Source organism: Arachis hypogaea, chromosome 4 (assembly GCF_003086295.3).
Source record: "Arachis hypogaea cultivar Tifrunner chromosome 4, arahy.Tifrunner.gnm2.J5K5, whole genome shotgun sequence".
NCBI lineage: Eukaryota > Viridiplantae > Streptophyta > Magnoliopsida > Fabales > Fabaceae > Arachis > Arachis hypogaea.
In genome coordinates, this window is record NC_092039.1 from 126415072 (window position 1) to 126441411 (window position 26340).

The 26340-nt window shown below is 33.6% G+C and overlaps 1 protein-coding gene and 2 long non-coding RNA genes across 5 annotated transcripts; all 3 read right to left on the reverse strand.

Moving 5' to 3' along the window:
- Nucleotides 1–2963: 2963 nt before the first annotated feature.
- Nucleotides 2964–7262, reverse strand: LOC112744766 (uncharacterized). The gene is made up of 4 exons (XR_011881529.1): nt 6818–7262; nt 6632–6715; nt 4051–5575; nt 2964–3973 (listed from the first exon to the last, which is right to left on the reverse strand). It is a non-coding gene; the product is annotated as an uncharacterized lncRNA (long non-coding RNA).
- A 4486-nt stretch (nt 7263–11748) lies between these two features.
- On the reverse strand, nt 11749–25225 carry LOC112744767 (F-box protein CPR1-like). 3 transcript variants are annotated; one of them, XM_072234002.1, is made up of 3 exons: nt 15078–15319; nt 12345–13691; nt 11749–12136 (listed from the first exon to the last, which is right to left on the reverse strand). In XM_072234002.1, exon 2 carries the CDS (start codon nt 13632–13634, stop codon nt 12378–12380), a length of 1257 nt encoding a protein of 418 aa, XP_072090103.1. In that variant the 5' UTR covers nt 13635–13691; nt 15078–15319; the 3' UTR covers nt 11749–12136; nt 12345–12377. The 3 variants fall into 3 exon arrangements, with proteins under 3 accessions (XP_072090103.1, XP_072090102.1, XP_072090104.1); XM_072234001.1 differs by lacking the exons at nt 12345–13691; nt 15078–15319 and adding an exon at nt 24016–25225 and having other exon boundaries at nt 11848–12136; XM_072234003.1 differs by lacking the exons at nt 11749–12136; nt 12345–13691; nt 15078–15319 and adding exons at nt 23356–23777; nt 24016–25225.
- Nucleotides 18589–20867, reverse strand: LOC112744764 (uncharacterized). The gene is made up of 3 exons (XR_011880646.1): nt 20654–20867; nt 19123–20424; nt 18589–18881 (listed from the first exon to the last, which is right to left on the reverse strand). It is a non-coding gene; the product is annotated as an uncharacterized lncRNA (long non-coding RNA).
- Nucleotides 25226–26340: the final 1115 nt, after the last annotated feature.

The following is a 26340-nucleotide window of genomic DNA, read 5'->3' on the forward strand; positions in this document are numbered from 1 at the left end:
GAGACTGTTTCAGATGAGGGCTGTTCTAGTGTTGATGAGGAAGATGATAGGATGAGGAAAAAAAGAAGTCTGAAAGGAAAAGACAAGGTTCTGCCAAAGAAAAATATCAGTGTGAAAGAAGGGACAGGGGCAGAGTCAAGTGGAGTTAAAAACAGAGGTGGAGTAAGGAGTGCAAGTGGTAGTGCTGCCAAAGGTGATGGGCCTACTGTGAAGACCAGAGGAACTGCCAAGTCCAAAGAAACTAGGCCAAGAGAAAAGCCCAAAAAGACCAGGCCTGCTGCGAAGCCCAAAAGGAATGGGCCTAATGCAAATCAACAAAGAAGTAGGCCTGCTGTACATGCTGAAGAAGCTGTGCCTACTGTGCAATCCAGGGATATGCCTCCAATTGGACTCTATGTGAGTGAGGAGGTTTCAGATGATGATGATATGATTTATGAGTATGCATCAGAGGGACTTCACACACCAGTGTCTTCAGAGGATGAGGGAGAGAAGCATGAGTTTCCAGTTTTTAATGAAGAGTATGGGTTCGGGGAGGGTAGGTTCGAGATTGGAACCAAGTTTGCAACAATTGATGGGTTCAAAGAAGTGGTAAAAGATATGTTCATTTCTGAAGGGAGGGAACTCGTGTGGATAAAAAATGATAAAGAAAGGGTGAGGGTTGGCTGCAGGGGTGAAAACTATCCATGGCTAGCACATCTATCCTACAACAAAAAATTGTTATGTTATTAGGTAAAGACTTACAAGGCAGAGCATACATGTGCTAGAGACCTGGGCAGTAATGTTGCTGATCAACACTAGGTCAGCAAGAAAGTGGAGAAGAGGATGGCATGTCAACCTCATATGACAACTAATGAGGCAATTGAATTTCTTAGAGAAGAGTTTAATCTAGTGTTGCATCCGAAGATGGTTTACAGGGCAGTGAAAGAGGCCAAAGAGAGAATTATGGGAAATGAAAAGGAACAGTATGGGAAGCTTAGGGACTATGGCATGGAGATCATTAAGAGTAATTTGGGCTCGACTGCAAGAGTTGATGTGATACCAATCTCTCAATCCCTACCTGTCTTTGACAAAATATATATCTGCTTTGAGGGTTGTAAGCAAGGCTTTAAAACTGGGTGTAGGCCTTTCATACATCTAGATGGAGAATTTTTGAAGACATACCATGGAGGCCAACTACTGTCAGCAGTGGCACAGGATGCGAATAACCAATTCTATGTAGTGGCATATGGAGTTGCAAGATCGGAGACGAAGGAATCATGGAAATGGTTCCTCACACTGCTTTAAGAAGATCTGGGTGATGCACATCAATTTGGTTGGACTTTATGTCCCACCAACAAAAGGTTAGACTTCTAAATTATTGCATATTAGTGTAGCATGTTAAATTACTGCATATTAGTGTAGGATATTAATTTACTGCATGTATGTGTTAGAAATTAAATTTCTGCATATTAGTGTAGCATATTAAATTACTGCATGTATGTGTTTGAAATGGAATTTACTGCATATATGTGTTTGCAATGGATATTACTGCATATTAGTCTATGAAATTTTGAATACTGCATATATGTGTTTGCAATTGAAGTTACTGCATATTAGTGTATGAAATTTAAACTGCTGCATATATGTGTTTGCAATATTATGTGTTGGCAGGGTCTGCTACCAGCCTTAAAGGAGGTAATGCCGAGAGCACATCATCGGAACTGTGTCATGCATATGTAGAAGAACTTCATAAATAGGTTCAAAGATATGCACATTAGAGACATAGTATGGGACTGTGCTAGGTGCACAACTGAACTAGAGTTCAAAGAGACCATGGAGAAGCTGAAGGGGGTGAATAAGGTGGCATGGGAGTATCTGATGAGATTTGAACCAGCCACTTGGGTTAAGGCTTTCTTCAGTCATGGCCCCAAGGTGGATAACCTAACTAACAACATGTGCGAAGTATTTAATGCAAAAGTGGTTAAGTACAAAATGAAGCCAGTTTTAAATATGTGTGAGGAAATTAGGTGCTACCTAATGCGGAGAATGACTAAGCATATTAGGCTGTTAGAGCGCCATAGTGGAAAGCTTGCACCCGTCTAGGAGAAAAGGTTGCAGAGGCGGATAAAACCCAGCAGTAGGTGGATTGCCGAGTGGGTGGGAGATAACGAACGAAAAAGATTTCAAGTTAGCAGAAAGCAGACCAAAGTAGATGTGGATTTGATCAAACACACTTGTTCATGCAATGTTTGGCAATTGACCGGTACATAGTTTATTTTGAATGATTTTCTTTAAGGCTGATCTTATATAATGCTAGGTAATATGTTATGTGATTTTGATTCAGGAATGCCATGCATTCACGGTATTACTGCAATTAGAAAGAGGCATGACCAGGTAGATGATTATGTGCATCCCTGGTTATGTATGGAATCTATTCACAAGACATATGCACATTGCATAAAACCAGTTTCAAGTGAGAAATTTTGGATAACCACTGACCAGCTGAGGCCTGCTCCACCACACATCAAGCGACCTATTAGGAGGCCAAAGGTACACAATCGCAACAAGGATCCTGCTGAGTCTCATATTCAGGGTGACAAGCTTAAGAGAAGCTTTCAAGTGACATGCAACAAGTGCAATGAGAAAGACCATAACTATAAGACCTGTAAGGGAGCACCAAGCAACCCAAATTGGAAACCAAAAAAGAAAAAAGCTAAGAAGACTGCTGACAACACACAACCCTTGGTGCTGCTTCCCCTTTCACAATCAGCCCCTCAACCAGAGATATCCCTGCTATGCTTTAGGATAAATCTGTACATTTTAAATTTTGTCAGTGGTTACGATGTCATTATAATTTTTTTTAAGGATTAATTTGTCCATGTTGTTTCCTTGTTGGATCTATGTTGCATAGGATGAAAACCAGACACAGACTGAAAGTTTTGCTGAGAATAATGCTGCGCAAGAAAAGTCTCCAGTAAGCCCCCCTAAATAATACACTCATAATGCCAATCACTTTATTCTTGTCCATGCATTTGAACAACTGAATAATTCGGTTACTTTTGCAGAATGATGTCATCAGCCAGAATGCTGCAGCAACAACACCATCTGCTCCAGTCCAACCTCTATTCAGGCCTCCATCCCAGCTGCCAAGAATGGGTCAACCCAAAACCCCTGCTGCTGCCTCTAAATTCAGACCCAAGCAGACAATCAGAAGGCCCCGAACAAGTGCAAATCCACCTTCAAATCCACTACCAACTCCACCCCCAGATACAACCCAGACTCAAAGCATCAGTGCCAGTGTCGCTACATTAGAAGAGACCTTGAAAGTTGCTGGTAGTGAGGCCATAGGAATGAATTTCATCCCAACTCCTGGATCCAACAATCAGAAGAACTGAACACTACTGAATGAATTTCTATTTTTTTGTCCTAGTCTTTAGTATGAATTAAACAACACTGTCTACTTATTGTAGTTTGGCAAACTTGTTTACATGCCAACCAGATGTTTTGTTATTTTGTGGCAAACTTATGCTGTTATGTTTTGGATTAAGACAGATACATTGTTGTTTATATTTTGGTCATAATCTATGCAGAAGTACTACCTTATATAATAGCTGATTCACAGTATTTTTTACTTGTTCAACAATGGCAATTTTCATTACATCATCAACATTGTACATCAATTCATTCTCACCACTTTAAGAAACATACAACAACAAGAAAAACAACTACACTAATCAAAGCAATATGCCACATACTTATTTTTTTCCTTCTCCATACATAATAGTTTCCTCTCCAACTCTTCCATTTTTTTCTCCAGTTCCTGACTTCGCACCAGTTGAATTTTTGTTTCCAATTCCTGACTTCGCACCACTTGATCTTCAACGTCTACCCCTCCAACATCATCCACAGCACCCAATGCTTCAGACTCCATGGCCCTAATTTTTTTCAGGTGTTCATCAAGCCAGACAAAGTACCGGCAATACCGTTCTTTAACCTAGAGCAATTTTTCAGATAACGCCGTAATTAGACACAGAACAGTCTCATCCAACTACTATCAAAATAATCACTCACCTTGAAGAATGGACACCCGAGAAACATCCTATTGGGATTAGATGCTGTTCTTGACTTGTAAAGAATGGCATAAATGCCGCAGAAGCACTTCGCGGCAACCCCATCTCGATCACATCCTCCTGCAACAGCGCATGAAGATCCCCGTCCAGGTCTTGTGCATGAAGAGCCCCCCTCACTCATCATGGACGATCGCACCAGCAGCGGCCATGGCTTCCACCTTGCATTTTGATGAAATAGGGCTCACTGGTGGAAACGGCGTCGTTTTGCACTTAAGGGATAGATTTGTCCACTAATAATTCGTCCCAATCCACTTCAGTAAGTGTAACGGACACGTCATTCTCTACCCCTCCATGTCAGTTGGCTCCGTTGCCGTTTTTGGCCCAAAACGGACGGAGGGGTATAATTGTCGGCCGTTTTAAAACGTGGAGGATTGAAATGTATTTTCCAATCTTGAGGGACAAAAATGTCCGCATTTTAAAAGGTTAGAGACCTATTTGTCTTTTACTCAAAACTATGTTATATTCTTCATTTTAAACTTTTGTAGTTTGACATACAAGGTGATTAAGCATTAATTTATTTTTGTTTGAATCTGCCATAATTTGCTAGAGAACTATTTAAAACCAATCGCGTTAAGAGCAAGATTAAAAAGAAAAGTGTATATTTTGTGTATGTAATTGATAAAATAAAACATCTTTAAGTTTTACATAGCCAATTTTACTTGTACATTCATTATCTCATCTTTAGTCATTAAACAACCAAATAAAAAAATATAGAAGCAAGCAAATTAAGTAGTCTTTTCTATTATGATACTTTGATAGAGGCCTAGAAAAAACAGGAGAAATAATAAGTGACACAAGACTGGTATTAGTGTCCACAATATAGTTTACAATACGAAATTTGTAACAATTCTAAAAGTTGTAAAAGCCTATACTCAAGACAGTTAAATTTTTGTAATTATGTGTACATGTTTGAGCCCTAAATACACAATACTAAGTGTATATTTAAACCCTCATTGCACACTCATAATCATAATTCATAACACATCAAAAAGCCAATTAGAAAACTGAATTAAAAACCTACATCATAAAGAAATTTATTACATTTAAAAATTAATATTGTAGAGAATATATAAAAATTGACAATTTCATCCAAATATTCTATCATTATTGTATCACCTTTACTATCAGAATGCTATGCTTCCGGTTATGTTACTCTAATAACAAAACTATTATGACGATTTTCATATACATAATAATAAAATAGGAGCCTTTAACTCAAAATCGTATTGCTGTTTTCTTTGAAAATACAAAAATATTTTTTCATGAAAACAAACAAGCATATACATATATATAAAACTTCTTAATCAAACAACTTATAAATGTGAGTGTTCCATAGCTTGGAAACGCACCTGACACACACAAGGTGTTTGATGGGAACCCTCAGTAAGATTGTCGTTTCAGCTCTGGAGGAAGGAGATTGTTGGTGCTCTTGAGCTTCTTCTGCTCCATGCTCGATTGCTTCATTACTGTTATCCAATAATGTTAGGACTTTTAGCAAGTAAGAAGATTCATATGCCTATTCCATCAATCCAGTTAAAAAGACGATCATTTTCCTGCGTTTTTTTGTTCTCTTTTCAGTTTCTAGAAATAATGCAACTTTGGAAACGGTTATTTGGAAGCAATTTACAGCAACCATAATTTTTTTTTTGAGTTACTGTTGATTTTGGTCAAAGGTTTCAACCAATGAACAACAAATCCTAATTCAAGGATTAATGTGATTTCATAATAAGCATTTGCTGAATTCAAGTTTACCATCAAAATTCATTAGTAGTTACAACATACAAGATAACAATTTTAATTCCTATTGTATGAAGACTTACTGATCTTTTTAAGGTTAACAAAAAGCTTTAACATTGGAAAAGGGGTTTATTATCCACTAGTGGTAGAGAGACTCTTATTAAAGCAGTCGTATCGGTGGTTCCTATCTACACTCTAAGCTGTTTTAAACTTCTAGAATTATTCTTGGAAGAACTACAAAAGGCTATGCTACAGTTCTGGTGGGGTCAAAAAGCCTCTGAAAAGCGGATGCATTGGGTTGGTTGGCAGATTTCATGTAGGCCAAGGAGTCAGGGAGGGCTAAATTTCAAGGACCTCAAAGCCTTCAACCTTGCTATGCTAGCCAAGCAAGGTTGGAGACTTTTGACTTGTCCAAACTCTCTGATTGCCAAAGTTTATAAGGCTAAATATCACAGATTCTCAACATTCCTAGAAGTGCAGGCAGGCCATAACTCATCCTGGGGTTGGAGAAGTGTGTTGGATGGCAGGAAAGTACTGGAAAAAGGTATTCTCTGGAGAGTAAGAGGGGGTCAACTGATCCGGATAAAAGAAGATTCATGGGTTAAGGACTTTCTAGCAATTTCTCCAATTATTGATACAGATTCAAGTTATACACCAGTTCGAGTCTCAGAGTTAATCCTACCAACTAGATAGTGGAACCAAACAAAAATCAGACAGTTCTTCACCACAGACACCACAGAATCAATTCTCAACACCACAATCCATGAAGGAGAGGATTCAGTTACCTGGATGAAGGAGAAAATGGTGGATATTCAGCGGATTCTGGATACCGGTTAGCCTTCCAATTTTTTCATCCTCCAATTGACTTTCTGAAATTTACAGAAACAAATCTCTTTGGTCAAGTATATGGAAGCTTAAAAATCAGCCAAAAGTTAAAAACTTCATATGAAAATTCATACATGAAGGGTTACCTGTTCGGAGCAAGCTTCACTCCAGGATTCCGAACATAAATTCAAAATGCCCAAGGTGTGAGGAAGAAGAGGAATCAGTTACCCACTGTCTACTAACTTGTCCCGATTCCCTGGAAGCCTGGCAGAAAGTCCAAATTCAAGTTCCAGAAGAAATGAATTGGTGGCCAATTTACTCTGGCAACTTTGGAAAGCAAGAAATGAATTGGTTTTTGGAGGAGTTCGACGATCACCATCTCTCAGTGTGAAGCTAGCACAGACAATGATAACTGAGAGAAAGAGGACGACCTAATTTTCCCAATTGACTTTTTCCCAAATTGTAATAGCCATTATTCTTAGTTAGACACTGGTGGAACCATTCCAATTTCTTTTTGCCTGTTGTTCGAATTTAGACCTTTCATCATTTTAATAAAACTACCTATCTTAGCCAAAAAAAAGACTCACTGATCTTTTCATCATGCATCACAATGCAAGTTAATAGAAATAAATGCTTAGCTTGTTTCTTTTGTCTTAAGACTTCTAGTGTTGACAGTAGTAAAAACCACTTTAGCCAAGGGAAAAAATTGTTCATTATATTTTAGTATTTTTTGTTTTATTTTTCCTTTTTTCATGAAATCTTATAAATAGAAAATACTAAAACTTTAAACAAAATATTTTCACAAACCAAATAAATCATAAATTTAACCAATTTTTAATGTTAGTTTGACAAGGTGCATTAAAAAAATTAATTTCTCATTGTGAAGTGAAAGTAGGTAACCAAGCAAGCTCTGAACTAGTTGCAAAACATGAGACAATGTTACATTTTTTTTTTCATCTTCTTATCAGATTCATCAATAGTCAAACTAGAAAAAAAATGTGGACAATATTGCAGCCTCCCCTGTTTCATGACCCATATCTTGAGTTTCGACATCATCATTATAAAAATACACTGCTAAACTTCACTTGTCCAAGCACAAATATCTCCGAGAAGCTTCTTTTCTTCAAATCAAATTAAAGTAGTTGCACCATTCCACTTAACAATGGAGGTAAACTGGTAACTCAACTCATTTGACTAACATTTTGCATGGATCATAAGCAAAAGTAATTGTAATGCAAGCTCAGATTGGTTCATAACTATAACATGTTAAGTTATTATGCGCTACCATAGAGGAAACTCAATTGCATTTTCAAATGTTTGAGTTCTCCCCAATTATAGTTGGAAGGGAAATCATACTTTAAGGCAAAAGCAAAATAGAATAAGAATATTGAGGAGCTTCATTCCAGCTCAACTTGCCAATATCACACTATATTTACAACACAATCAAGTGTCCAAGTTGTTCCCATATTTACTCCTAATTCCCTTCCCTTGTTTGACCTCTTTGTGATTCTGAGAGCCTGCAAAAAAGATCAACCAGTAAAATTCACCGCATTAGACATGAAAAAAAGAAATAATTTTAATCTCAAAGAACTTCAATGGGAGACGTGACAATAAGAAGCAAGACATGGGTTAACGGACTTCAAATTCACTATCAATGATGAAAACTCACATTTGGTTGTAACTTACTGCATAATCCGTCAAGCTTATTTGTTTTTAATGAATAATATGCAAGCAAAATTAACAGCAAGAAAACTGTGCAAAGCACACTTACATGCACAACGGACCTTATGTGGTTGGAAGGCTCACCATAAAGAACATATTGAACATGTTTGAGCGGCTCTCCTCTGACATTATATATATAGAACTCTATTTCACCATCTGAAGGATAACATCTTCCAATAATATCCCCATTAGCAGATAAGCACAGAGGCTTAAAGGATCCAAGCGGAATCTCATAGAGGGTCCAAGACCACTGCACTTTATATTCTTTCATCACCCATATCTCAGTTGTAATCTCTTCATAAAAATACAAGGCTAGGCACCCTCCTAGCAGGACAAGACAGGGTTTACATAGGTCTCTTTCTATTGGCACAGATATCTTGGAGAAACTTCTTTCCTTCAGATCAAAGATAAGAATGTCAATGCAGTACTCATAAGTAGACCAATGAATGAATAACACTGTTGGAAAAATCTAGGAGACCAACAACTTTGTTAAATTCTGGCCAGTATGTAACCAGCAAAAAAAAGTGAGCCATTGGATAAAATCTCACACCATTAAAACCATAATTGATAGCTATTTGATGGCTATAAATCACAAAAGTTGCTGCCCCCTAGCATTCCTCTAACCCTGTTACAGAACAACCCCTTAGCATGGGTTTCCAATCATCCCAGTACAATGATTTGGGAAGTGCAGCATCAAGATTAATCCATGAATTGCTTCTCAAACAACACAGATCAAAATGGTTTTCGCCGTCTTTACCCTTATATGCTACAACTACTACATAATCATCTTGTGACGCATCATACCCAAAGCCAAATAATTAATGACATTATATTATTTTTAAATTTAATTTTATTTGTTAGATTTTAATAATTGTAAGGGCGGGACGAATAACTGCAAAATAGGTTAGGGTTCAATTTTTTAATTATCCACATATAAAAATGAGACAAATTTTATGCAGGTTATTACAGGGAAGACCGGATCAAGTAGGACAAAAATTCTCCCTTATTTACCCTATTGCCACCCCTTAAATACAAGGAAAAGTTAATAAAAATAAATGCTTAGCTTTTTTTGTTTCAGATTTTTAAGTGTGGACAGTAATAAAGATGAGTTTAACTAAAGAAATTTTTTATTATATTTTTTTATTATATTTTTTAGTATTTTTATTTTCTTTTCTCATGAAATCCTATAAATAGAATACTAAAACTTTAAATAGAAAATATTTTTACCACATAAATCATAAATTTAACCAAATTTTAACGTTGCTCTAAAAGAAAGTGCATTTAAAAAATAATTTTATTTCTCATTGTGAAGTGAAAGTAAGTAACCAAGCACGCTCTGAAGTAGTTGCAAAACATGAGACATTGTTACATATCTTTTTTCATCTTCTTATCAGATTTATTAATACTCAAACTAGAAAAAAGAACGTCGATAATGTTGTAGCCTCCCCTGTTTAAATACACCCATATGACCATATCATAGTTTCGCCACCATCGATATAAAAATACACTGCTACACTTCGCTTGTCCCAGCACAAATATCTCCGAGAAGTTCCTTTTCTTCAAATCAAATTAAAGTAGTTGCACCATTCCACTCAACAATGGAGGTAAACTGGTAATGCAGCTCATTTGACTAACATATTTTGCATTAAGTTCTTATGCCTAAGCATGGATCATAAGCAAAAGTAATAGTAATGCAAGCTCAGATTGGTTCATAACTATAACATGTTATTATACACTATAGCTAGATGGAACCTTAAATTCTAGGTAATGAATCCAAGATTGCTTAATCTTGACACATAAAATCAGTTAGAAAATGACATATTCACAAAACTATTGTCTGAATTAAGCCATCACAGTCATAAAACTTCATGGCCTGCATAGAACACAAAGAAGATGATCCATCATATCATAATGTGATCAAAATTAACACAAATAAAATGTTACTAGGAAGGGGCAACAGATTTTCGACACATATAGCGTGAGTAGTGTACCTAAACAAGCCAGCCATATCAAAAAGAACATAAATCAAAGGGGTGAAATATTAGTAAGGTTGTAAGTTAGGACACTCAATCTTATGATTCAATTTGATGTGATGCTCTTTCTACTTGAGACTTGTGTATAGTATAAGACTAGACCAGCTTTTTTTTTATATGGCACTAAGTAATGTTCCAAGCTGGAATAACCTAATAAGCTATATGAATATTACATCAAAGTAAGTAATTTGAGACTTGCAATGCAAGCAGTGGCGGAGCCACGTTATGAGCAAGGGGGGCAATGGCCCCCCCAAACTAATAAGGTGTATGTATAAGTTTTTGATTTTTTAGTTTAACCTCTTTTTAATTTTTAATTTTTCTTTCTTTTTAACTTATATTTTTCATGTTAGCCCCTCCCAAAATAATTTCTAGCTCCGCCCCTGAATGCAAGCTATCATAACATTTAAGAGAAACAGCAAAAAATGGGAGCTGAGGTATAAGATTAAGTTTTTTGCCTCATAAACTCCAGAACGCCTAAACATTAACCATGCACTTTCGTGCATTTAGCTTTTGAATAAAGTTGGAGTGGTTTGGTGGTTAGCCCACTAGTCCGTTTAAGCAAATGGCGAAGATTTGAATCCAGCCTTGTACAAGTAACAACCTGTTAACTAGCGGCAAATTCTTAAATAGAGTTCAATAGTCCTCAATTTTGTCTTATATGGGTAGAAATTCATACAACAAATTTTATCAGTCACATATTGATTACTTGTATGACATTAAGATAAATCTTATTTCATTGTGAAGTACCTAATAATATTACAAAGGATACACATCAACTAAAAATTATTTAAGGTGTTGCCAAAGCTAACATCTTAACTGAAAGTATACAATCAATAAGAAAAAGTATATTTATGTATAGCACTCAGCACAATAACGAAGCATACCTCACCACAATACTAGATTGTAGGAAGCAAGACAGCTATTAATAATTCCCCTAGCATTTGATACATCAAGTTTCACCATGAATAGTCAAAACTCACATCTGAATGCAACTTGATGCACAATGCATCTTGCTCAGTACTTTTATTGATCACAAAGTAATAAAACAAATCAGGAATAATGTAGGACCTATCCTTTTAAAACGTGTTTAAGTAGTTTCAGTAACACTTCTACTATACATTCCTTAATTAAGCAGTAAGTTTAATATAGGAATTTTCATAACAACAAGAATTAATAACAATCAAATTTAATGTTAGGTGATTTAAATTTTTCATGCTTAGTGGATTGATTTTCATGTTGTTAAGTTTTCCTGAGAATATGATTGGATACTTGCAAGAAACTTCATATGGATTAAGGAATGCCATTGCTCGATAAAACAGAGATAAACAGAAATTTTACAAGAGATTCATTTGACAAATTCACTAGACTCCACACCTAGCATCTCAAGTTTGCAGGAGAAACGTATTATCCCCAAAAGAATCTACAATTAAAACTTCTAGGATTGAATTCATAAGGTTTTGGCATGATAAAAGAAAAGTACATTATGCAATCTGCAAAATAAAGCATCTAAAGTTTTACATAACCAACTAAGAAATAAAACATCTAAAGTTTTGCATAACCAACTAAACTTCATTTGCACTTTTCAAATGTTCTTCTTCCCCATGTGTCAAGCTGTTCACTTGTATGTTGGCTCCTAATTCTCTTTCTTTGTTTGATGCTAACCTTTAGCAACATCAGGTTGTTCAAAATATTCATGGTGAACTTGATGGCCTGCCAAAAAAAAAAAAAAAAGCTAAGGTAAAAGACAAAGTTTTAGACATAAAAATAATCTAAACTTCAAAACTGCACCACAAGCCTGGACTACAGGAAGTAACACAGTGATCAATGATTCCTAAGCATTGATAAATTCAAATTTCAACATCCAGAAACAAAAGTCACATTTGATTGGAACTTGATGCAAAATGCAATGAAAACAAACCGGAATAGCTTCGTGCAAAGCATAGGAGATTGGTTACATGCCGATCTCCTTCTTCATCTTCTTGTTATCCTTATCCTTAATGTCACTAGGGAGTGGTAAGAGACTCTCTGTGTAAACAATATTGAGTTCACGGCAGTGAAGCTGACAACGCAAATTTTTAAAATGCTTGAGCAGGTCTCCTCTGACATTATATATGAAGTACCCTATTTTACCACACGAAGTATAACCTCTTCCAATAATATCCCTATTACTAGATAAGCACAGAGGCCGGAAGTACTTGCAAGGAATCTGATAAAGAGTCCAAGATGAGTGCACTTTATATTCTTTCATCACCCATATGTCAGTGTTACAGCTATCATTATTGCAAGAATACAAGGCTAGGCAGCCTCTGAGTAGGGCAAGACTTGTATAGGAGCCTGACATTTGTTCTGGCGCAGATATAGTTGAAAAAGTCATTTCCATGAGATCAAAGATGATAATAGCATCCCTGTAATCTTTAAGATCCCAAGGCACCCAATGAACAGCGCCATTAAAGAACAACCCACCAGAATGCCAGGAACGAAAACCCAAGATTTGAATACCCAAGTGTTTGGGGACAGCAGCATCATGATTAATCCATGAATTGGTTCTCAAGGAAAAGCAATCCAAATGATATTGTAATTCGCAATCGCACCAAGCTACAAGAAGTAAGTAATCATCCTGTGATGCATCATAACCAAATCCATGCAGATACGCATTGTAGGCAATCCTGCCATAGTCATGGGGCTTACTACGATGAACAATATGAGAGTAGGATATTCTTTTGCTGGATCCAGTGAGTGGGTTCCATACCACAAGAAAATGCGGGTGTCGATGGAAGAGAATAAAGCCTCTGCAGGATCCTACGACGAAAAACTTAGAAGGTGGTTTCTTTTGGAAAGGGGGACACACCTCTTTTTGTGATGCATCATTGTCGTCTAAGTAAACCAACTCCGCAGTAGTGTCGTTTTTCATGAAGAAGCATGCATTGGTGGCAGCGGGAGAGTGGTGAAAATGCAATTCCGCAAAGTCAGGATCAGAAATGAGAGAGCGCCACAGCTTGGAAACGCACCTGAGGCGAGCGAGATGTCTGATCGGCACCCGCAGAAAGATTATGTGAATCAGGTCAAGAGGGAGGATGTCGTGAATGCTCTTGTTCTTGTCATTCTTCTTCTTATTCTCCATGCTAGATTGCTCTTTTGCTTTGTTCACCGTGTGCTTCAGTTTCTTCTTCTTATCCATGCTTGGATTGCTGAGCTTTTCGCAATTCATATGCCAATTCACACAACTCCGGTTCCCGGGACTTGAAATTGCCTTGAAAACCTAAAACTAAAAAGGGAAGGGTTAGTTTTGGATTGGTAATTGAAAAGAAAAAGTTATCTTCTAAATGGTAATAGATCTTCTCTAATTTTTTTAACACTTGAAAGAATAAAGAATGATTTTTTATCTTTAATTTTATAAGTGAGACTAAAATTAAATTTGAGAGAGAGAACAATAAAGGATTAGATTTAACATTGAACACCATCCAATTTATTTTTTACTGGAGAGGATGATCCACTCCCTCTTCTAAATAGGTCCATAAAAAATAGGAAAAGTATAGGGTACCAACATATTATCTGCCAACTTCTGCCAACTCTTATTTATAATTGTGTTTCATGGAAGTGTGTTCGTGGATGTATCTAATAATTAATATATTTTAAATACATATATAAAGAGACACATCTAGAAAATATATCTATAAAGACACTTCTATTAAATAATGGGATATTTTTGTTCAAAAATAATTTTATTAGGTAGGTTTTTGAATTCAAAAATACTACTTAGTCCCAATTTGGATAAACAACTTAATTAAGCTATATTTGAAAAAATAGCTTAAACAATAAATAATTATATTAAAAGTAGCTTATAAATAAGTTATTTTGTGTTTGGATTTTTAGTTCTAAAAATACTTATTTTATATAAATATGATAAAAAGTAGTAGCATTATGAGAGAAGTCATTTTTTTTAACTTTTCTATAAGTTTTTAAATAGCTTCTTAGAAAGCTGCAATTTAATTTTAAAAATTCTACTGAACATTAATACTACTACTTTTTATAAATAAAAAAATCAAAAAAATTACTTTTAAAGTTTTTCAAACGGCCCTTATTCTTTAAAGTTTAACTTTTGCTCCGTCTTTAATTTAATAACATATTATTTTAATTTTTTAATTAATTATGCCTTCTAATTTTAAGAATTTATTATTTAATTAATTTAAATATTTATTTTTATGATATTAGTTGTTCAAAAAATTAGAAAAATTATTTTTTTTATTTTGCTTATATCATATGATTTGTTTACAATTTAAAATTTACAAAATTATTCCAACATTATAAAATTACACAACTAAAATCACAAAATTACACACCAAATAATTGATAGACAACAAAAATCATCAATAAAATTATAAAAACGAACAAATCATTCACAGTTACTAGAACAATAATACTCTCGTATCTAATTTTTGAAAAATTAAAAATAGTACAGTAAAAACACGAACACATTTAATATTAACATGAATAACATGAAAACATAAAAAATTATATCATTATACATTCAGATTACACTAATATTTCAAATTCGAAATCAACAAAATAATAAAAATTAGAGTTTAGCACATCCACATTACATTTATTTTACAAAATTCCCAATCATACATAATTGTGTAAATAGAATTACCTTAGACAAAAAAAATTGATATGATGGAGGAGACCCAGGACAAAAGAGGCGCAAGGGAGCTGCGGGTCGCCAATGGAGCTGCGTGTTGCGGATGGAGAAGTTCTACGCAGGGGGAGGGGGAGGGGGAGCTCGTCGCGAGGGGAGGTACGCGGTGCGGGAGAAGACGAACACAGCGAGGAGGGGAGGGGCTGTAGCTCTGGGTTTTTAGTTTTTACGGAGGAAAAATTTTCTTTAGTTATCACATAATAGAAGTGACTAGTTGAAATCTGTGTTTAAAAGAATATTTAGGATTTTATTTATGATATGTTAGTGTTAAAAAGATTTAAATTTAAAATTTAAAATTTAAATTTGGTTATTCTGTTTTTTTATTTGTTTTTAAATTAAAAAAAGGACAATAAATATAATTAGATGTGTTTGTAGTTTTTTTTAAATTAATGTTTAAAAAAATTAAAAAAATGACAATTTTTAAAAGATATCATATAATTATATAAATACTATATTTTTAAGGATATATTTTGGAAAGTGTATAAAATAGTAAAGTTAGATTTATTTAGTATTCCTATTTAGTTTAGTAATAAATCACTCTAAATTAAAACTTTTTTATTTAATATATTTTTCACTCTCACATTCTAATTATTTATTTAATATTTTTTATTTTTATCTTTCACAAAATATTATGCAATTAACATCAAAATATTTATACTATAATAAATTAATCAAAATAAAAATATTCGAATAAAATTTTTTTTAATCAATTTCCGAACAACCATAGTTTTAATTTCTCTCCCTTTTTTTTTTTGCTTTTTTAAAAGTCTTTTGTTTTGATATATTTGTATGCAAAAAATTACCTTAAGAAATTATGTTACATTTTTCATTTTAAATTTGTGTAGCTTAACATACAAGGTGATTAAGTATTAATTTATTTTTGTTTTGATCTGCTATAATTTGTTAGAGAACTACTTAAAACTAACTGCGTTAACAGCATAATTTAAAAGAAAAGTGTATATTTTGTGTATGTAATTGATAAAATAAAATATCTTTTAAGTTTTACATTGTCAATTTTCTTTGTACATTCATTACCTCATTTTTAATCATTAAACAGCCAAATAAAAAAAGGGGCACTCTACTATACAGATTCAAGTTGTATAAAGAGAGAATTAAATTTTTTTATAGTTATTTTTTATTATTTTATTAATGTTCAAAATGTGGATTCTGGTATTTTCAATCTCTCTTTCATCACATAAAAAGAAAGACCTTTAAACTTACATCTTTACCATATAATTCATCATAAAAAAAATATAGGAGCAAGCAAATTAGGTAGTCTTAGGGAATTTTGCTGACTGTGCGCCGAAAAGGGTAGCAGGGCAACTATGGGTTTCGAAACTGAATGTGAGAGATACTCTTTAGGGAATTTTAAAAGTCAAGGACGATTATGGGTAACTCGCCCAATCTTAAGGATTACTTTGAAGTTTTAGTCTGTCCCAAAAAAAATATCTCCGAAAAGTTCCTTTTCTTCAAATCAAATTAAGACATTAAATCATATGATTCAATTTGATGTGATGCTCTTTCTACATGAGACTTGTGTATAGTATAAGACTAGACCAACTTTTATGATATGGCACTAAGTAATGGTCCAAGGTCGAATAACCTAATAAGCTATATGAATATTACATCAAAGTAAGTAATTTGGGACTTGCAATGCAAGCTATCATAACATTTAAGAGAAACAGCAAAAAATGGGAGGTATAAGATTAAGAACTTACTTCCATTATAACGGTGAACTCCAACCTTTGACCAACATAGCATAGTATTCAATCTCTGACTTTCTCAATGGCGGACAGTTGTTGCCAATGATGATCAATTTTTCTGTAAACAATAAAATTTTCACAAATTATTTTAAAATTCACAATCATATTTTAACTATTTTAAGCAAAATTTATTCTTGTTCATTATGGTTAATGAAAACGGGCTTCAATTCAAGCTAAATTTAATATAGAATTATTGCATATATATATATATAGCCAGGTTTTTGGCCTCATAAACTCCAGGACGTCCAAACATTAACCATGCACTTTCATGCATTTAGCTTTTGAATAAAGTTGGAGAAGTTTGGTGGTTAACTCACTAGTCCGTTTAAGCAAATGGCGAAGATTCGAATCCAGCCTTATACATGTAACAACCTGTTAGCTAGCAGCAAATTCTTAAATAGAGTTCACTAGTCCTCAATTTTGCCTTGTATGAGTAGCAATTCATTGGCCAGCAATAAATTTTATCAGTCACATATTGATTACTTGTATGACATTAAGATAGATCTTATGAGTCTTAATTATTTCATTGTGATGTGCCTAATAATATTACAAAGAATATACATCAACTAAAAATTATTTAAGGTGTTGCCAAAGCTAACATCTTAACTGAAAGTATACAATCAATAAGAAAAAGTATATTTATGTATAGCACTCAGCACAATAACAAAGCATACCTCAACAATACTAGATTGTAGGAAGCAAGACTGCTATGAATGATTCCCTTAGCATTTGATACATCAAGTTTCACCATGAATAGTCAAACTCACATCTGAATGCAACTTGATGCACAATGCATCTTGCTCAGGACTTTTACATTGATCACAAAGTAATAAGGCAGCTACTCCAATGAAGATGTTAAAAACATCTTCTTATGATGATCTTTGTTTAAAAAGTGTGACTTATTTGTTTAGCAACATTTTAAATAAAAGTAACATTTTTACTTTAAATAAAAATCAAGCCCTACAACTTATCATCCAATGGTCAAAATGAAGTATCTTCACATGATGACAATTATGAAATCTTCATTGGAGTAGCCACCAAATAATAAAACCAATCAGAAATAATGTAGTGCAAAGAAGAGAAGAATAGGACCTATCCTTTTAAAACGTGTTGAAGTAGTTTCAGTAACACTTCTACTATATATCCTTAATTAAGCAGTAAGTTTAATATAAGAAATTTCATAACAACAAGAATTAATAATCTATGGTTTTAAACCAATCAAATTTATGTTAGATGACTTAAATTTTTCATGAGTAGTGGATTGATGTCCATGTTGTTAAGTTTTCCTGAGAATATGATTGGATACTTGCAAGAAACATCATATGGATTAAGGAATGTCAGAGTAGAGTCCAAGATGAATTCACTTTTTATTCTTTCAAAACCCATATCTGAGTTCTATTATCACCAAAACTGTAGTTTATGAAATACAAGGCTAGGCACCCACCTTGTATTACGATTCACGAGATTGATCCATATTCTTCTCCTTCTTGTTCTTCATCGGGAAAATGAAATCAAGAAAGGTCACTTTAATCATAGTATCGTCATGAAATATTTCGTTTAGGTCAGAGCAGTAGTGAGCTTCTGCAGGGTCCTTGATGAAGAGGAATGAAGAGGTGAGTGCTGAGGAGAAATTTTACAAGAGATTCATTTGACAAATTCACTAGACTCCACACCTAGCATCTCAAGTTTGCAGGAGAAACGTATTATCCCCAAAAGAATCTACAATTAAAACTTCTAGGATTGGATTCATAAGGTTTTGACATGATAAAAGAAAAGTACATTATGCAATCTGCAAAATAAAGCATCTAAAGTTTTACATAACCAACTAAAATAAACATCTAAAGTTTTGCATAACTCATTTGCACTTTTCAAATGTTCTTCTTCCCCATGTGTCAAGCTGTTCACTTGTATGTTGGCTCCTAATTCTCTTTCTTTGTTTGATGTTAACCTTTAGCAACATCAGGTTGTTCAAATTATTCATGGTGAACTTGATGGCCTGCAAAAAAAAAAAGCTCAGGTAAAAGACAATTTCAGACATGAAAATAATCTAAACTTCAAAACTGCACAGCAATCCCGGACTACAGGAAGCAAGACAGCGATCAATGATTCCCAAGCATTGATAAATTCAAATTTCAGCATCCAGAAACAAAAGTCACATTTGATTGGAACTTGATGCAAAATGCAATGAAAATTAACAGGAACAGCTTCGTGCAAAGCATAGGAAAATGGTTACATACGGATTTCCTTCTTCATATTCATCTTCTCCTTGTTATCCTTGTCCTTAGTGTCACTAGGGAGTGGCAAGAGACTCTCTGTATACACAATAATGGGTTCACGTTTGGGAAGCTGACAATACAGATCTTTAAAATGCTTGAGCAGGTCTCCTCTGACATTATATATGAAGTACCCTGTTTTACCACACGAAGTATAACCTCTTCCAATAATATCCCTATTACTAGTTAAGGACAGAGGCAGGAAGTCCTTGCAAGGAATCTGATAGAGAGTCCAAGATGAGTGCACTTTATATTCTTTCATCACACATATGTCTTACGGCAATCATTATAGCGAGAATACAAGGCTAGGCAGCCTCCGAGTAGGGCAAGACCTGGGTAGGAGCATGACAGTTGTTCCGGCGCAGATATAGTTGAAAAAGTCATTTCCTTGAGATCAAAGATAACAATAGCGTCAGTGTAATCCGTGTAATCTTCAAAATCGAAAGGCACCCAATGAACAACGCCGTTAAAGAACAACCCACCAGAATGCCAGTAACGAAAACCCAAGAGTTTGGGGACAGCAGCATCAAGATTAATCCATGAATTGGTTCTCAAGGAAAAGCAATCCAAATGATATTGTCCTTCGCAATCGCACCAAGCTAAAAGAAGTAAGTAATCATCCTGTGATGCATCATAACCAAATCCATGCAGATACAAATCGTAAGCAATCCTAGGGCCAGGGGGCTTACTACGATGAACAATATGAGAGTAGGATATTCTTTTGCTGGATCCAGTGAGTGGGTTCCATACCACAAGAAAATGTGGGTCTCGATGGAAGAGAATAAAGCCTCTGCAGGATCCTACGACCAAAAACTTAGAAGGTGGTTTCTTTTGGAAAGGGGGACACACCTCTTTTTGTGATGCATCATTGACGTCTAAGTAAACCAAGTCAGCCATAGTGTCGTTTTTCATGAAGAAGCATGCATTGGTGGCAGCGGGAGAGTGGTTAAAATGCAATTCGGCAAAGTCTGGATCAGAAATGAGAGAGCACCAGAGCTTGGAAACGCACCTGAGGCGAGCGAGATGTCTGATCGGCACCCGCAGAAAGATTATGTGAATCAGGTCAAGAGAGAGGATGTCGTGAATGTTCTTGCTCTTGTCATTCTGATTCTTCTTCTCCATACTCGATTGCTCTTTTGCTTTGTTCACTGTGTGCTTCAGCTTCTTCTTCTTATGTATGCTTGAATTGCTGAGCTTTTCGCAATTCATATACCAATTCACTCAACTCCGGTTCCCGGGACTTGAAATTAATTTAAAAACCTAAAACTAAAAGAGGAAGGGTTAGTTTTGGATTGGCTATTGGAAAAAAAAAGTTATCTTCTAAATAGGTCCATAAAAAATATGGTATTGGATATTTTTGTTCCAAAAAAATTTTATTAGGTAGGTTTCTGAATTCAAAAATGCAACTTATTCTTTAAAAATCAGAGTTGAGCATATCACATTATATTTATTTTACAAAACACCCAATTATACATAGTTTTGCAAGCAGAATTACCTTAGACGAAGAAGGATCGCGATGGTGGAGGAGACTTGGGATGAAAGAGGTGAGCGGGGGAGCTGCAGGTCGGCAATGGAACTGCATGTCGCCGTCACGGATGGAGAAGTTCTTCGCGAGGGGAGGTACGCTGCAGCTCTGGGTTTTTAGTTTTTACTGATGAAAGATTTTCTTTAGTTACGACAAAGTAGGGGTGATTAATTAATTAAAATCTGTGTTTAAAAGAATATTTAGGGTTTTATTTATGATGTCTAATTGTTAAAAAAATTTAAATTTAAAATTTTGAATTTTAATTTGGTTATTCTGTTTTTTTATATTTGTTTTTAAATTAAAAAAATAATAAATGTATTTGAATGTGTTTGTTTTAACTTTTTTAAATTAATGTTAAAAAAATTGAATAAATAACAATATTTAAAGAATATCTTTTTGGAGACTCTATTTAAAGAATATCTAATCACACTGCTTTGAATTTATAAAAATAAAACATATAAATTCTATTTTTAAGGATTTATTTTAGAAAATATATAAAATAGTAAAATTAAATTTATTTAGTATTTCTATTTAGTTCAATAACAAATCACTTTGAATTAAATTTTTTTATTCAATTTATTTTTCACTCTCACATTCTAATTATTTATTCAATATTCTCTACTTTTATCTTCCACAAAATACTATGCAATTAATATCAAAATATTTCTACTATAATAATTAATCAAATAAAAATATTCGAATAAACAATTTTTTTAATTAATTCCTGAACAACCATAGTTTTATTTTCTCTCTCCTTTTTATTTTTTTAAAAGTCTTTTGTTTTGGTATATTTTGTATGCAAAAAATTACCTTAAGAAATTCTGTTACATTCTTCATTTTAAATTTTTGTGGTTTGACATACAAAGTAATTAAGCATTAATTTTTTTTTTAGTTGGGTCTACCATGATTTACTAAAAAACTACTTAAAACGAACTACGTTAATAGCATGATTAAAAAGAAAAGTGTATATTTGTGTATATAATTGATAAAATAAAACATCTTTAAATTTTACATAACCAATTTTATTTTTTTTTTGGTGACTGTAACCAATTTTATTTATACATTTATTACTTTATCTTTAGTCATTAAAGAGCCAAATAAAAAAAAATATAGGAACAAGTAAATTAAATAGGCTTCTCTATTATGATACTTAGATAGAAGTCAGAAAATAATAAGAGACACAAAACTGATATTAGTGCTCACAACATAGTTTACAATATAAAATTTGTAACAATTCTAAAAAATTGTTAAGCATATATTCAAGACAATTAAATACACAAAATATTTAACAATGCAGAACTAGTCTTATGATATTTAACAATTCACTTTTGCTCGACTTATATTCAAGACGGTTATACGCTTATACTTATGTACTTACATGCATAAAGTGGAACTTAATGAGCCAAATACAGCTCACTATTGACAAATAAAAAATAACTCAGAAAACTGAATTGACAAATCGATAAATTCACAATTTTTAAGTTGGAATTCACATGTTATATATCTCACAACAAAGTGTATTATTCTGTGTAAAAATTGCACGGCCTATTACATTGTTTCCGCCAACCATCAATGCATAGAAGAAAAAGCAATTACTTATATAAGCCATTTAGAATCATTTAAATAGAGGGATTAGTATTGAAAGAACAAGAACAGGAATCTAATGATAGATCAGTCAAAGATAAGTAACCAAGGAAATATTGTATAGAGATAAAACATAAAGAAGCAAATCCAAAACTTGAACTGCATAGGAGAGAAAAAATAAAGCTAATAATCTCAGAAATATTACTTTACTTAGTTTACCATTATATATAATTCAAAAGAGATATTGAATTTAACAAGAGGAAACTCAATTGCATTTTCAAATGTTTGAGTTTTCCCCAATCATAGAATAAGAATTTTGAGGAGCTTCTTTCCAGCTCAACTTGCCAATCCTACACTTTATTTACAACACAATCAAAGTGTCCAAGCCGTATTCACTCCTAATTCCCTTCCCTTGCTTGACCTCTTCGTGATTCTGAGAACCTGCAGAAAATATCAAACAGTAAAATTTTGGCATTAGACATGAAAAACAGAGATAATTTTAATCTCAAAGAACCTCAATGGGAGACGTGACAATAAGAAGCAAGACATGGTTTAATGGACTTCAAATTCCCCATCAATGGTCAAAACTCACATTTGGTTGCAACTTAGTACAAAATCCATCAAGCTCATTTCGTTTCAATCAATCATAACACAAGCAAAATTAACAGCAACAAAATGGTGTAAAGCACATGTTACATACCCTTCTTCTTCTTGTTCTGCTTGATGTTGCTAGGGAGTGCCAAGGGACAGTACACATGCACAATGGACCTTGTGTAGCTGGTAGGCTCACCATAAATATATTGAACATGTTTGAGCAGCTCTCCTCTGACATTATATATATAGAACTCTACTTCACCCTCAGTAACATATCTAAAACGTGTTTAAGTAGTTTCACTAACACCTCTACTATATATATTCCTTAATTAAGCAGTAAGTTTAATATAAGAATTTTCATAACAATGAGAATTAATAATCTATGGTTTTAAACCACTCAAATTTAATGTCAGACGACTTAAATTTTTCACTAGTGTTTTCATGTTGTTAAGTTTTCTTGAGAATATGATTGGATACTTGCAAGAAACATCGTATGGATTAAGGAATGTCATTGCTCGATAAAACAGAGATAAACAGAAATTTTACAAGAGATTCATTTGACAAATTCACTAGACTCCACACCTAGCATCTCAAGTTTGCAGGAGAAATGTATTATTCCCAAAAGAATCTACAATTAAAACTTCTAGGATTGGATTCATAAGGTTTTGACATGATAAAAGAAAAGTACATTATGCAATCTGCAAAATAAAGCATCTAAAGTTTTACATAACCAACTAAGATATAAAACATCAAAAGTTTTGCATAACCAACTAAACTTCATTTGCACTTTTCAAATGTTCTTCTTCCCCATGTGTCAAGCTGTTCACTTGTATGTTGGCTCCTAATTCTCCTTTCTTTGATGCTAACCTTTAGCAACATCAGGTTGTTCAAAAATATTCATGGTGAACTTGATGACCTGCAAAAAAAAGCTCAGGTAAAAGACAGTTTTAGACATGAAAATAATCTAAACTTCAAAACTGCACCACAATCCCGGACTACAAGAAGCAAGGCAGTGATCAATGATTCCTAAGCATTGATAAATTCAAATTTCAGCATACAGAAACAAAAGTCACATTTGATTGGAACTTGATGCAAAATGCAATGAAAACTAACAGGAATAGCTTCGTGCAATGCCTAGGAAATTGGTTACATACCGATTTCCTTCTTCATCTTCTTCTTGTTATCTTTATCCTTAATGTCATTAGGGAGTGGCAAGAGACTCTCTGTATACACAATAATGGGTTCACGGTAACACAGATATTTAAAATGCTTGAACAGGTCTCCTCTGACATTATATAGGATGTACCCTGTTTTAGCACACGAAGTATACCCTCTCCCAATAATGTCCATATTACTAGATAAGCACAGAGGCCAGAAGTCCTTGCAAGGAATCTGATAGAGAGTCCAAGATGAGTGCACTTTATATTCTTTCATCACCCATATGTCAGTGTTACAGCAATCAGCATTGCGAGAATACAAGGCTAGGCAGCCTCTCAGTAGGGCAAGACTTGGATGGGAGCATGACAGTTGTTCGGGCGCAGATAAAGTTGAAAAAGTCATTTCCATGAGATCAAAGATTACAATAGCATCCCTGTAATCTATAAGTTCACAAGGCACCCAATGAAATGCGCCATTAAAGAACAACCCACCAGAATACCAGTAATGAAAACCCAAGAGTTTGGGGACTGCAGTATCAAGATTAATCCATGAATTGGTTCTCAAGGAAAAGCAATCCGAATGATATTGTCCTTTGCAATCGCACCAAGCTACAAGAAGTAAGTAATCATCCTGTGATGCATCATAACCAAATCCATGCAGATACATATTGTAGGCAATCGTGCCATAGCCAGGGGGCTTACTACGATGAACAATATGAGAGTAGGATATTCTTTTGCTGGATCCAGTCAGTGGGTTCCATACCACAAGAAAATGTGGGTCTCGATGGAAGAGAATAAAGCCTCTGCAGAATCCCAAGACCACAAAATCAGAACGTGCTTTCTTTTGGAAAGGGGGACACACCACTCTTTCTGATGCATCATTGTCGTCTAAGTAAACCAAGTAAGCCATAGTGTCTTTTTTCATGAAGAAGCATGCGTTGGTGGCTGCGGGAGAGTGGTGAAAATGAAATTTCGCAAAGTCAGGATCAGAAATTAGAGAACACCAGAGCTTGGAAACGCACTTGAGGCGAGCGAGATGTCTGATCGGCACCCGTAGAAGGATTATGTGTATCAGATCAAGAGGGAGGATGTCATGAATGCTCTTGCTCTTGTCATTCTGATTCTTTTTCTCCATGCTCGATTGCTCTTTTGCTTTGTTCACCGTGTGCTTCGGCTTCTTCTTCTTATGCATGCTTGGATTGCTCAGCTTTTCTCAATTTATATACCAATTCACTCAACTCAGATCCGGGACTTGAAATTGCCTTGAAAAAAGGGTTAGTTTTGGATTGGGTATTGGAAAAAAAAAAGTTCTTTTAAATGGGTCCATAAAAAATATCGTATCGGATATTTTTGTTCCAAAAAAATTTTATTAGGTAAGTTTCTAAATTCAAAAATGCTACTTATTCTTTAAAAATTAGTTTAGCACATCTACATTACATTCATTTTACAAAACTGCCAATACCTGTGTTTGGTTTAGCGTTAGAAAGAAGAGAAACACGTTTCAGTGCATTGAATGCTTGCTATTTATATTTGGGTACCTTTTTTTTTTAAATGTTATAGTTTTGCGTTTAGAAAATCACGTTAGGATTGAATTATTTTTTCTTATCAATTCTACCCTCTTATAGTTTTTTTGGTATTCAAATATTTTAAATATATAATTATATTTTTTTATTAAATTTTTACTTTTGATTTTGTATAAAAAAAATTTATTTTTTGTTTGACTCTATTAAAATTTGTAAGTGTAATTCTTGTATATTAATTTATTATTATAATTTTGTTATAATATAAATTATTAATCCCATTAAAAAGAACAAAATAAATAAATAACTAATTATAATTAAGAATAAAATCATAAATAATTAAAATTTATAGTTAAAATAATATTAAATAAAAGAGTATCAAGAGTACTAAAAAATTATAAGTAATATAATATAATAAAATATATTTTGATATATTTTTCATATATTATTTTTACTTTTGATATAAAAATATATTTTGCCAATTTTTATATATTATTTTTATTTTAGTAAGTAAATATTAATTTTATTATAAAATTAATTAATAATATTTATTTAAATATCTAAATTAAAATAATAGAATAATATAAAAAATTTATTTAAGTTGATGTCTATTTTAATAATTTTTTATTTAAAAATAATTTTGAGTAGTGTAATCTAAACAATATTTATTTTACTATAATCTATTTTGATATAAAGATTACTAAACATAAATTACTTTAACACAAACTTACTTTTCATCAAAATCAAGTTTGCAAAATCAATTCTATACAAACTCCCATTTAGCCAATGAGTTATATCTCAA

Excerpts from the sequence above, each read along its gene's own strand:
- LOC112744767 (XM_072234002.1), bottom strand. The coding sequence starts at position 13,634 with ATGAATTGCGAAAAGCTCAGCAATCCAAGCATGGATAAGAAGAAGAAA.